Source organism: Carassius gibelio, chromosome B1 (assembly GCF_023724105.1).
Source record: "Carassius gibelio isolate Cgi1373 ecotype wild population from Czech Republic chromosome B1, carGib1.2-hapl.c, whole genome shotgun sequence".
Lineage (NCBI taxonomy): Eukaryota > Metazoa > Chordata > Actinopteri > Cypriniformes > Cyprinidae > Carassius > Carassius gibelio.
The window spans coordinates 31,595,085-31,608,443 of NC_068396.1; the positions used below are offsets into that span (position 1 = coordinate 31,595,085).

The following is a 13,359-nucleotide window of genomic DNA, read 5'->3' on the forward strand; positions in this document are numbered from 1 at the left end:
TTGCAAATTGCTGTGTCTTATCATATTATATAAATTTAGCATCTTAGTTATTAACACACCGGTTTGTAGTGGAAACAGTTTTACCGTTTAATGCAAGTTGTAATTCAAGGGATAACGTTTGTAATAAATACTAATACTTACTTCAGAGATTGTACAAATCATTTTCATATTTAAAAATGTAGATAGGCCTACTGCTGTCAAGAAGGATTTCAACTGCACCGTAAAAGTATCCATACGCTTCATACTCACCATTAAAAGTCCTCTAATTAGCTTATATTAGGAACAGACAAAAGTTTAACATAAAATCTTCCGTTACGCTCTATCAGTTCAAACTGTTTCACCCGCGAACTTTGTTGTTTACGTTCTGCGCTGAGCCATATAAGGTAAAAAAGGGAGGAGTTTAAAACTGCGCATCAACTTTATTGGCTCTATTGCATGTGGAAATTAAATATTCAAAAACTATAATTAGAACTCGCCTTCCTTCAAACTCTATATGATTGGCATATGGAAAAAGTTCGGGTTAAAAAGCTATTACCCTGTGTGATGATCGGTTGTGACTGGAGCACGCGCACGGCTTGACTGCAGGATTGCGATTTAACTGAGGGGTCTCTCTCTCTCTGTCTCTCTCTGTCTCTCTCTCTCTCTCTCCAGGTTTAACAGGGAGGTTTAGCTCGATCTCGGAGTGAATCGGGCAGCAGATGCCATCACCTGTCGCGAGGCTGCACACTGCGAGAGCGCGCACGCAAAGGCTGTATCTCCTCAAGCTATAATTCAGATAGCTATGCTGACAGATTTAACCTGCACTATGTTTTCCTGTTTTTATTACATTTTTCTTCTCTTCTCATCACCTTCGAGGGGTGTTTCACACTTTCCTGCGTTTCACTGATACATTCTCTGGTAAGCACAGTTTACTGTTTCAGATTTAGATTTGTATTTATTTTATTTTAGTCAACATTTCATCCAGGGAATCTTGTTGTAGCCTAATATTTGTACGAATATTTTTTAATTGCTTTAGGACTGTTTTCGTTGATACACTGATCGTATGGTACGTTGCCCAAAATAAGATGTAAAAAAATTATTTAGAATTCCCCAATAATGCATGTGATTTGTTAAGTTATTAAGTTTCAATGTAATCCCAGATGAATAGCATAATATGCATTTTAGTTTTTTTTACGCAGTTTAACAAAGTGTCAATTTCTAAACAAACATAATAAATAATGTCTCTAAATAATGTAATCAATCAAGAAAGACCGGGGCACATCGTTCTTATCACTGTCTTTGACGACTTCAAGCTGATTTCATCAAGATGAGAGCAGATAGTTTGAAAGAAAATGCTTGTTTTTTAGCAAATAAGTCGAGATTCAGCTCCAGTGCGTTATTTCTGCGGGTAAATGCTGTGAATTGCATGAAAGCAGCAGTGAAGTCCGTAAATATAAAACATTGTTATGGCCAAAATATAATGTAAATAAAAAAAACAGTATAAATGTATACATATGTGACAAGTTGCCCCAACTTTGTCTCTTTTCTTGAGAACACAGTTCAAACTTATGGTTAGCGCATAGATTAAATATTTAATTCCATATCATTGTAATTTTCAGTGGTTTGAAAACTATTATATGGTTTGGAGGTGAGAATTTACATAACCTATATCTACATTCACATAAAATTTAGTTTAAGGTTAACTGAAATCAAATGAGTTCTCTCTTAGATAATGATCTGACAGTCTGTTTTGGCTCAGCTGTGCTCAGATTGATAGAAAAATGCATTGTGAAGATTGATCACTGGACTAATGTATATATATATATATATATATATATATATATATATATATATATATATATAAAACAAAACAAAAAAGGCATTTTCTTAATGCATTTGTCGCCATAGTTAACTGTGTGTTGCCTCTTTAGTTCAAAAGCTTGAAAAAAATGATTTTGTTCTGTAGATGTCAAGTAAGCTATAGTGTTTTTTAAACCATGCTTTTTAACATAGTTTTTAATGCATGAACGTGCTGTGCCACTATGCAACACTGAGGAGAGACATACAACAGGAGACAGAAAGCGACAGAGAGATATGCATGTGTGCGTTGTGTCAGTTCAGTCTCCTTGTGTGGGTTTTGGCACTGATCTTTATAGCTGAGGTGTGATCATCTGCACTGATTCGGGCTCTCTGATCTCTTACTGTAAAACAAGCCATCTCAAGCACATTAAATGAACACAAGCCATATTCTCTCCCTCTGAAAAACACATACCTGCATAAAGAGAAATATGTACCTTTCCACTGAGCTGTTTTGGATTCATTGCTGCTTTATATTCTCTGGGTCACTCATCTTACCTCTACACTAATTTCTGACCGTTTTTATCTTTCTGTCCATTCCAGTTCCAGAATGGAGTCAATAAACCAATCTGGGTTGGTGGGGACAATCCCAGGGGATTATAACTCCACTTTTGGAATGGGATTTTCAGGAAGTCCAGTTGGGAATTACACTGGCAATGTTTCCGATCAAAGCATGCCTTTTCAAGGGAGCAGCACGATGGTAACTGCAGTCATATCATTCACCGTGTTCATCGTTGGACTCACTGGCAACACTCTGGCTATCTACGTAGTTTTGCGTTATGCTAAAATGAAAACAGTTACAAACATCTACATTTTAAACTTGGCCGTGGCCGATGAGCTGTATATTTTGGGCCTTCCGTTCCTTACGACGCAAAACGTACTGTCCTACTGGCCGTTTGGCTCATTCCTGTGTCGCGTTGTTATGACAGCTGACTCATTAAATCAATTCACAAGCATCTTCTGTTTGACAGTGATGAGTATTGATCGCTATTTAGCAGTGGTGCATCCTATCCGCTCCACTAAGTGGCGCCGACCACGAGTAGCTAAAGCAGTTAGCGCAGCGGTGTGGGCGTTTTCCTTCATCGTTGTTCTCCCCGTGGTGATATTCTCTGACGTTCAGGACACGTTTAACTCATGCAACATGAGTTGGCCGGAGCCACGAGACATTTGGTCGACGGCATTCATACTTTACACTGCGACGCTCGGATTCTTTGGCCCCCTGCTGGTCATCTGCATGTGTTACCTGCTCATCGTAGTCAAGGTGAAGTCGTCCGGTGCGCGGGCGGGATTTACGAAACGCAGACGCTCAGAGCGAAAGGTGACCCGCATGGTGGTGGTGATCGTGGTGGTGTTCGTCCTCTGCTGGCTGCCGTTCTACATCATCAACATCGTAAACCTAGTCTTCATTCTCCCGGAGAACAGCGTGATGGCCGGGGTGTATTTTTTTGCCGTTATCCTGTCGTATGCAAACAGCTGTGCCAATCCGCTACTCTATGGGTTCTTGTCCGACAACTTCAAGCAGAGTTTCCGGAAGGTGCTGTGCGTGCGCAAGACAAATGGCGTGGAGGATGGCGATCCCAGTGTGCCGCGGACGGAGAAAACGACGACCCAAGAAACCTTCCTTGCACCTCGGAACAATGACTTTAATGGACATGCACAGGGCAGCCAGGTACAGTAACCCTGAAAGCACATTTCACATATTTGACAAGTGTTGAATGTTTATTTTTGGGCTGTTAATAGATAAAAAGATACAAATTTTAATTGTGATCAATTGCGTCCAATTATGTGCGATTAACCACACACTTAACGTGAAATTAAACATACCATTTATGCATTGTCAGCTTGCTTGAACTACACTTGAAACTTGATAAGCTTTAAATGGTACTTCTAAATGCGATGTATGCACAGAACTTTACGTTTCTTTTAAAATAGAAATTTTACTAATACATTAATACATTTTAAATACATTATTTTGATGCATTGATGTTGCAAGTCCTAGTTTATATCACTAAAGGGTCATATTTTTAGTCTTGGGGATGTTTACGCGACAACGTTTTCAATTAAATACGAAAACTTTTTATGCGTTTTTGTAGTTAATTTACACAACAACAGCATTGTGTGTTTCTGTAAACTTTTGAATATGGGTTTCAAAGTGCGCGTGCATATTACGTGTTCAGTGTTTTTAAAACCAAAACAGCAAAACAGAATTTGTATTCACCAGTCTGAAGAAGAATGCTTCCATAAACGCATAGTGTTTATTTACAAAGTGACATGACAACTACTTGCCTGGCATGCATAATGCAGCATATATAGTCATTTTTGTTGATCCGTGTGAAAGTTGACCATTTTAACAACGTTGTTATCTGTATGAAAACTAAAAAAAAATTATAAGTAAAAACTTTTAGATTTTGGCACTGTGTAAACATACCTTTAGTCATTCTGTTCTTTGCATTGTCTGATATGTTGAATGTTTTAGATCATAAAAGCTCAGTAACACTAAAAAGAAAGTTCCATTTGCTACATTTACTAACAATTAAAATTAATTCTGAACTATTTATTTATATTAGTTAACATTTATTAATTCATTATTAAAATCCAAAGTTGTGTACATTAATGCTATTTAGCTGACCTGCACTAACATGAAATAAAGGAGAAGATTTGCTTATTGTAAGTTAATGCATTAACTCATGCTAATGTGACCTTATTGTAAAGTGTTGCTGATTGTTTTGAATTTGTTTAAGGCAAAGTTCACCCCCCCCCCCCAAAAAAATGCAATTATATTAATGAAAATCCTCAAAGCATTTGCTCACCTGACTGATTTTCTTTTGTGAAAAAAAGTAGATGTTTAGCCGAGTTTTCACATCATGCTCTCTTCTAACAATCAATGCATATGAACAAAAAGGTCAACCAAAACAATTCAGGAAACTTAAAGAATTTAAGATCTACATTTAAAAGTCTATCTTAAAATTTTGAATATCATGACGTTATGTTTTATGTTCCACTGAAGGGTTTGGGGCAACATGAGGGTGAGTAAATGTTGACAGAAATGTTACTTTTTGTTAAACTATTCCTCTAAACTGTTTTGTAGAAGAAGAAAAACAAAGGATACAGTTAGGGCCAGTTAGGGCCAGTTGAACTCTCTGTAGATTACACACATGCTGAGAATTTTACGTTCGATACAGCTGCCCCAAAGAGACAATCTCAGTGAAATTGATTTACTAAGCAGCAAATTGAGTGAGAGAGAGAAAGATTGTGTTTTTGTGTCTTCCTGTCCATCAGTCCTAACCCCCTTAGTGCCCTTAGGGACAAAAACAACTCATATGTTCCCAATAAACATTCCCAGTGTCCATGTATATTAGCATCTGTGTGTGTACGTGAGTGAAAAAATGAAAAAAGAAAGAGAAAAAGAGCTGAGCAATAGTATGACCAAAATCTTACACCATTGATTCATTTTAAATCAGTTTTTGTTATGAATACATTACATACCCATTTTCACCAGTTTTATTTGATCATATTGTTTAGCCCTAGTACAAGAGATGGTGAAATGTATTTCTCTGTGTTATGGTTCAGCTTGACCAATTGGACCAAAAGGGAGTGTATGTATGTGTGTGTGTAGAAATGTGAGTGTATTATAAGAGTGTCCTTCCGGGAGTGAGATCAGACGATGCCATAGTTCATTCAGTGGGGAAATCATAGCCATGTGGCTCTAGAGACTGAATCAGGTCTGTATGACTGAAGAATTCCTCGTCTTTGATGGATATTATAGCATCTGATGTAGGATCAAGGGGAAAAGCCAGTCTCTTTAAGCCAATACTGCATCCGCAGAGTTGATATCAGCTCTAATGTCTCTCTGTGGCAGACTGGCTTTCCCTGCTTTGATTGATACTCAGTCTGATTGCTGGAGACACAAAACACACATTCGCTCTCTCTCTTTTAGCCATTTTCTCCGGCAGTGTAGCACTGCTGGAACCGGAGGCCAATTTGGCTCCATTCTGCATGTTTACAGAGCAAAATAAATAAATATATAGCCTAGAAATGGCTCTTTAAACCTGCTGGTCTTGAACCGAGAAACCAATCATCACCACAAGTTTTCAGACCAAATGACTCTGGCACAAAACAAACAGTAGATCACTCTCATTATTTAAATAAAGTACACACTGGAAGCATTACATAGATTCAGCTAATGGACAGCTTGTGCCAATTTTTGTTACACTACACAGCTACTTTGCCCACTTTATTTCCCTTGTTTGTGTGAAAAAAAATTTTTATTTAATACATCATAAATCGAATATATCTAATAAATATAAATATATTAAATTCAATTAGGTTCACAGATCCCGCTTCCGAGCACCATCTCCAGTATCATTCAAGAGTTATAGTTAAATAGTCTCTCTCTCTCAGTTTTGAGGAGTACCAGCAGGGAATCTCAGGGGCTGAATTAAAACCACATTGTGCACCAGAAAGAACACGTTATTCAACAGGAAGAAAGAAGGAACAGGAAGAAAGAAAGATATGAAAATGGCTGAAAATGTTGGGAAATAGAAGGGAAGAATGTTGTGCTTGTTAGGCTTCTGTTTTTACGAATGCAATTTAAAGGGACAGTTCACCTAAAAATGTAATTCTGTCATTGTTCACTCACCACAATGTTGTTCCAGAACCTGTATGCTGCTATTTTCTCAGTGGAACACAAATAGAGAGATGCTGAAAAAACTGTGTCTGAAATAACTAATGGCAGGGTTTTCATTATTGCATCATTATTTTCCTAAACTTCAGAACAGCATCTTTGACGCACACACAGCAGTGCAGAGGTGCCACTGTCTGTCCTGTTCTGTGTTTCTGCAGGATCTGCAGTTACAGTCTTGCATGAGCGCGTCTGAGAAGCCTCAGCCTGCAAGACCCCAGATCATTGGCCAGTCCACTCTCTAAACGCTGTTTCTCTCTGTCTGTCCTTTCCATCTTTATTTCGTCTCCTTTCCTGTGCTCTCTTGTCTTATCGTCTCTCCGTTCATCCCTTCAATTTGTCTGTCTGTCCGCCTGTCTCTTCTTCTGACTTCTTGTGGAAGGTGTGGCCTGAGCCTCAAGCCACGCCCCTGAATGTGCCAGTGACTCCGCCCTCCCACGCAGCAGAGCTCAGCCTCCACCCGGTGCCCGCTGTCTCCACGCCCAGCTCCAGCCGTGACCTGTGACCCCGGGGGGTCGTGAGGGCCCATCCGAACAATGCCAGGATACTTTGTTTTGGGTGGAGGGTCCAGTGTGTTCTGGAAACACAGGGTCTTCATGCACAAGGAAACCTGAAAATGTCAGGAATTTCAAAGCGGTCTGGAAAATTCTGTGTTGAATTTAAATGCTTTCAAATATTTAATCAGTTAAGAATTACTATTTGTGAATTTGTAAAATACTATTAAAAACCTTGAGTCTGAGGCCACCAGTGAAAATCTGTTTCGTGTTTTTAGAATTTAATAAAATCGCTTTTAAAGTTTTTGTTTCATGATTATGTGCATAATCATTGACTTTCTCCAGCATGACTTAAAAAGGAATAATGCAGGGTCTGAAATCTTATAAATGTCATTTTACATTTATTTGTTTTGAAAAATGTTTCAATCCAAATACCTTCTTTTTACTTTCTGGATTAAATTACATTTTGAATCCCAGATTTTCAACGTGGTCTCAGACTTTTGGGCCCAACTTTTAAAGAGTTTTAAGAAAGGAAGAAAAAGAAGCGAGAGGGATTTAGAAGAGAGACAGGACTTCAGATGCAAATGAAGGGGACTGAAGAAGATGATGAATGTTAACAAACACAGGCTTTAAAACAGAAACATTTGATCATTTTCCTGCATTAAACACAAAGTAACCTTTTCTCTTTCTCCTCTACAATCAAATGATTAATGTGAAGTGTACAAAAAAGAAACACCCACACACAGAATATGTATTAAATGTACCTGCTTACAGCTGATTGCGAAAAACTGTGTGTATCCCAGTGTCCTTCACAACCACAGACTAATATGTTGTTTTCCTTCAGGAGTTCAGCAATCAAAAAGTGCAGCACAACTCCAAGAAGTTTGATGTAATACTTGGAAACTCATTCGAATACGACCGGCACCCAGTTATTATTAATATTCCCTTTTAAACAGATCAAACAATATTCCAACTACAAGATAAAACCAAATCAGCAGGGTTATCAGTGCAAACTAAAGTAAAACCGTAAAAATCTTGTTTTCTTGAAATGTTTTAATGTTATTGCAATGGGAAAATTTCTCATTTTCATTTAATTTGCGTTGAAGTACTTATATATATAACTAAACAGAAGCAAAACTTAAAGTTAATAACGTAACTATATAGACATTTTTTAAATAGTGGTAGAGCATTGCGTTAGCAGCTCAAAAGCCTGTGGGTTCGATTCCAAGGGAACCGATAAATGCATAAATTTTTTAATTTATATCAGTGATCCTAAAGGTTTTCAGAGAGAGATGCATGTAAAACACAGTAAATGATTCTGTTGTACTCCTTTCCAAATGAATGCTATGTTTGGTTGCAGTATGTAGGTCAAAGGTTTTAATTGACAAGAACATCTGCAATGCAAACCAGTTGTTTTTTAGATATATTTTTCCAGAGGTCAGCGACTCAACAGGGTTATGGGTGGACGTATGAAGTGAATGGACAGAGCGCAGCCGTTGACCCTCGACACACTGGGCAGAAACTTCCCTTTCTTCATCTGGGGACCTGCACTGACAGGTATAACCAGAAGTGAAAGATTGCTTCTGGACGTCAGGATCCCAGCCAACTGAACTTTTTGACCTGTCAGAGGGGATGGGAATCTGTGGAAACTGAGATTTTAAAGTACTTTAGGGTGTGGTGTTCAATGGTTGTCGAGTATTAGGGTCAAGATAGCGTTTCCTGATCCGTATCGACATGTTTAAACTGTCCTCTGCTCTCTGCCAAATGTAGCAAAGTGCCTTTTCTTGTCCCAGATCAGACGTTTGAGAATGCGAGGCATCAGTGGAGGCCTTAGAGACACAACCTGTTGTTTGCTTTCTTTGTTGCTCGGCTTCTTCCCTCGTCGTTTACTGGTGAGGGTTATTTCCGTTCATATGCTTCGTTGTTACGTGTAACGTATTCATATGGTTTATATTTAAGAACGCTTTTTGACATAATTTCACTTGTGTAATGATATTGTAAAGTGTAATGGAAACCGCACCAACAAACATTATCATCGCCTTTCTTAAGTTATTTCTATTGATGTTTGATGTACAAATGGTCTCATTTGCCGAAAAACAAAAAAGACAAATTGGTGTGGGATGGATGAACCCATCCAGTGTGGTCGCAGTCACCCTTCTGTACCATTGGTGGAAGTTTCTAAAAATGGCTTCAATTCCTTAGCTACAAAGATCTTCCTTGTGTGATTTAAGTATTCTGCGTGTCGGCATGTGTATTTAGCGGTTCATAAAAGCTATAAAGAATGTGCATTGCTTTGTTAATGCTAAACGTGCCTCTGATATTAACTTGGATGACACTCATAATTCAGCAGGCATATTTCAGGCCTGTCCATGTCAGTCAGCAAGCTTAAGATTCTTCTATTAAACCCAAAGACTTGTTTGATTCTGGACTTGTTAGGAGCTGTGAATGACGCATTAACAAATCACTCTGTGCTGAAGAGATGCTGAGCAAATGTCCTGTTCTGCAGTGTTGCTGGTATTAATGTTACTTTTTAATGATTACTTTTTATTATTCATTTGTTTTTCGCGATCCTTATCAGAAACCTGTGTAAGAAAATGTTTATAAAAAATTTAGAGATATTTAAATACACAGTTTTCTGAAAGCGACCCTTCAGTCTCGTCAATACTTAATATCAGAAATCTATATTAATGACATATTGCTGACATTAAGAGTGCGCTTGAATAGCTGATGCGATTATTACTTATGAAATCAATTAAGTGAGAATCTGAATATTTAAGCTGTACATATACTATGTCTTTGTCTAAATAAAAAAGTGTATTCATTAGCCATTTGCTCTTGGTTTTTCTTTCAAATCTGAGTTGCATTCAGGTGACACTGTACCATTGCAGACTTTTGAGTTTTGTCAGGCGTTGTTTCTGCTACTCAAGTATTTGAACAAAATGCATTTTTAATTAGCAATAACCAGACCAGACTTGAATTGCAATACCTTTAAGGAGGTTTGTAATGTCTGGAGAGAGTCTGTTTGCGTTTTCCATTCATCTCAATGACAGTTGCTTGGCTTGCGCAGGACCACCTCGAAGCATGCAATTTAAAATCTGCCATATTGCCCAAGACGACATAACCTTTTGAGCCTTTAAATGTCAGGTGATATATCAATCTTTATATACACTCCTAAACCTTCATGAACGAAAGTACATACACATCTGCTGCAAGAGAAAACTAAAAATCAATCACATGACCAGTCTTTGAATTCCTGCTGGTTATTATTGGGTCCTTTACACTTCTCAACAATTTTAATTAGTAGCTGCTAAGACATGTACATATTCAATAAATGACCAGAATCCAAAGGCCAATGGTGTTGTACAGGCCCCGATGCAAAAACCATTAATTCGTTTACCTGATTTTATGACTGAAGCTCTGAAAATGTAATTCACTGTAAATGGGTAGATGCTATTTGCAGTGTATAATGGTGGTACATGCTTTATACATGGCAGACAATCAGCATACTATTCACATTTAGTGTATGATAGTATGCTAATGCCTTCAAAGGGTTTGTTCTCCGGAGTGAGAGCTTTTAAGAGCTGAAGGGTGTAGGGGACCAAAAGACTTTTCTTGAAGTGCCCTTCTGCGTCATCATCGCCGTCATCATAGAAAGAAACTGCGCAAAGGATCATGGGAAGGGAAGTGCCAAGCCAAAAAAGGATACAAGTACCGTAAAAGTCATCGATATGTTTCCAGCGATGTATTGCAAGCTTTCTGAAGGTGTAAAATAGCTTATATAAAGAAAAGTCCAAAATTTTTGCAATAATTTACAGAAAACCGTCCACTTTACACCTGCTGATCTTGTCATTTATTTGGACGCTCAGAGCCATTTTAGGAGAAAAGTTTAAACTTAATTGGCTTAAAACTTAAATTGCATAGCCTATATGTCTCTTTGTGCCATATTTTAATAAGCAGAAACTAAAATGGCAGTTTTTGTTATGTAAGTAATAGCATGCAGCTCTTATGTTTGTGTGCAAACCAGTAAATCACTGTTGCATTTTGCTGCATCAAGCCAAATTTAGTCCTATAACCAGGGGCATCATAAAAGACTAATTAAAACAGTTTAAATGAAAACTGTCTCCTGGTCTTGTTTGTTTGTATGAACTGCTTTTTCTTCAGATGTAATGTCTCATCCTGAGGCTTCAGTTTCCCATCTTTTCTCACTCTGCCTCCATTTGCTCCTCTGTTCCAGCTCAATCAGGTTTTCAATTCCTGCTTTACATTCCCTCGTTCCACGTTCACCCGCCCAGGGAGGATAAAAAGACTCTTTGTGTCTTCGTTTTCAATCCACTTTCACATTGTCATCTCAGACAGAGCTGAACTCTCTCTGCAACAATACACTTATCTGAGAAGTCATTTTGTGTCAAATAGCAGAGGCTCCGTGGATGCTGGAGGATTCTCACAGACTTCAAATCATGAATATAGCAGAAGTAAACAAAGATGCAGAGTAATAAAGCATCCTTCTCATCAGACAGGCTTATCTTTTTCCAGCTTGACAGCAACAAATCTTAGGTTTAGATCCGACAGGCAATAACACAAGAAAGCAAGCCCCCCAAAAACTAATAAACCAGATACGGTTTAGGGCATGGGATTAGGAAAAGACAAATACTTTAGCATCAGGGCAAACACGATCAAGAGCCCAGTGTATCTCAGAAAGAGCAAATAACATAAATTCAGTGTGGATCCCTGTTCAAAAAAGTTAAACACTTTTCTAGTCTTAAAATGACAAGATAATACAAGATGCAATTAATGTAATCACATACTCAGTGCCTATGGTGGTTAAAAACAATAACAAATTCTGAGTAACTCTGTTAAAACCTTACAAACGTGACATTTAAAATGACATTTAAGTGAACATACCTCAACACTTGGTAGTAAAAATGCCAAATACTGACCACAGTTTAAACAAAACAGGTAGCAAAAAACATGCTGGGAAAACAAGTATCACATTTCCTTCGTTTCATGCCATATTACACGTTTTTGTACAAGGCTATTATTGTAAAGGAGAAAACCTAATTTATATGCAGATTTGTATCAAATGTAAAGGTACAAAACAGCTGAATCAAGGTAGAGAGCTTCGACTGATATAAAGACTTCAGATGATTTCCACAGATGTCTGGCAGTAACTTCGAGACATTCTTTAAACACTTAGGTCTTGAGCAATATCTGGACATTTCCTTGCTGCTCTGAGGAGGAACATTCAGCAGTGTCTAGTGAGAAACTTCAACTTCTGGCACGAGGAGGAGGACTGCAACACCCCAGAGAACCTAGAGGTGATGCATTAATGTTAGTGGGATGTTCCTTGTACCAGTGGACGGCGCGTTGACATTATTTATAACCATGAGATCTTTCTGCTGGATTTTTTTGGCTTTGACTGAAAATCTCAGGGAACTTACACAACCGCTTTGCACACAAATTTCAGGGGAGCCTACAAAGAGTAAGGATTTCCAATGTTTGAGATAAGCCAGCGAAAGCTTAGTGATATCCGGCATTCTTTGGAATAAATGAAGGCCGTTCTCACCATTTCTCCTGCTCTAATAAGTCCCTGCTCTGACAACAAAGAGCGATACAAACAAAGACCGATAATGCCAACAGCAAAGACCGATAATGCCTTGTTCGCTCTTGTTCCGACTGCTTTTGATGAATATCCTCCTGCATGGGAAACTGGAACTACTTTTAGCTAAACAAGTCACCTTTAATAAACCTGAAGTGCTTCTGCAAGGTCTATTTTTTTTTTTTTTTACACCTTTCACTTTGTAAACTTTCCTTCTGAAGGTCAAGGCACTAGAATCCAGACTTGGGGGAATTTGAGAATTTATGAAGCTGCCAAACTGCAAACCCAACAAGAGCAACCTTGAAAACCTCATTAAAAGCTGCCGCTGCTTCTTTCTAATGCAGAGTTTCCTGTCTGTTCGAGCGTGAAGCTGATTTGATTGCTACTCATTCTGCACGCTGCCGACAGACTCTTTCTGCCAATGCATCGTTTGACGCTGGACGATCATTACTGCTGACTGGGAACACCTTCACATTTATACTCAATAGCTGCGAATCTTTAATAGTGCAAACACTCACTTTTGAATTCCTTTGTGTTTGGTTTGACATCAACACTGTACAGTTTGTCCCTCTCAGTAGCAAAAACTAAATTTGCTATGGTTGTACAAGGAACCCCAGGAACATAATTTGAAACAACTGGGACTCAATCTTTTGCAAGACACTGTTTGCTTAATCGAAGCTAACCCAAGCAGACACACATTCACACTTCAGCAACAAATATACTGTACGTCATTGCCAACAGAAACTTGAAAA

General features: G+C 38.3%; 1 protein-coding gene across 2 annotated transcripts; it reads left to right on the plus strand.

Annotated features, from left to right (window-relative positions):
- Window positions 1–488: 488 nt before the first annotated feature.
- On the plus strand, window positions 489–9,835 carry LOC127949112 (somatostatin receptor type 5). Of its 2 annotated transcripts, none has more exons than XM_052546052.1 (3): window positions 489–897; window positions 2,380–3,505; window positions 6,679–9,835. In XM_052546052.1, the coding sequence occupies exons 2-3, from the start codon at window positions 2,387–2,389 to the stop codon at window positions 6,760–6,762; spliced, it is 1,203 nt and encodes a 400-aa protein (XP_052402012.1). In that variant the 5' UTR covers window positions 489–897; window positions 2,380–2,386; the 3' UTR covers window positions 6,763–9,835. The 2 variants fall into 2 exon arrangements, with proteins under 2 accessions (XP_052402012.1, XP_052402011.1); XM_052546051.1 differs by having other exon boundaries at window positions 6,900–9,835.
- The last annotated feature ends 3,524 nt before the right edge of the window (window positions 9,836–13,359 follow it).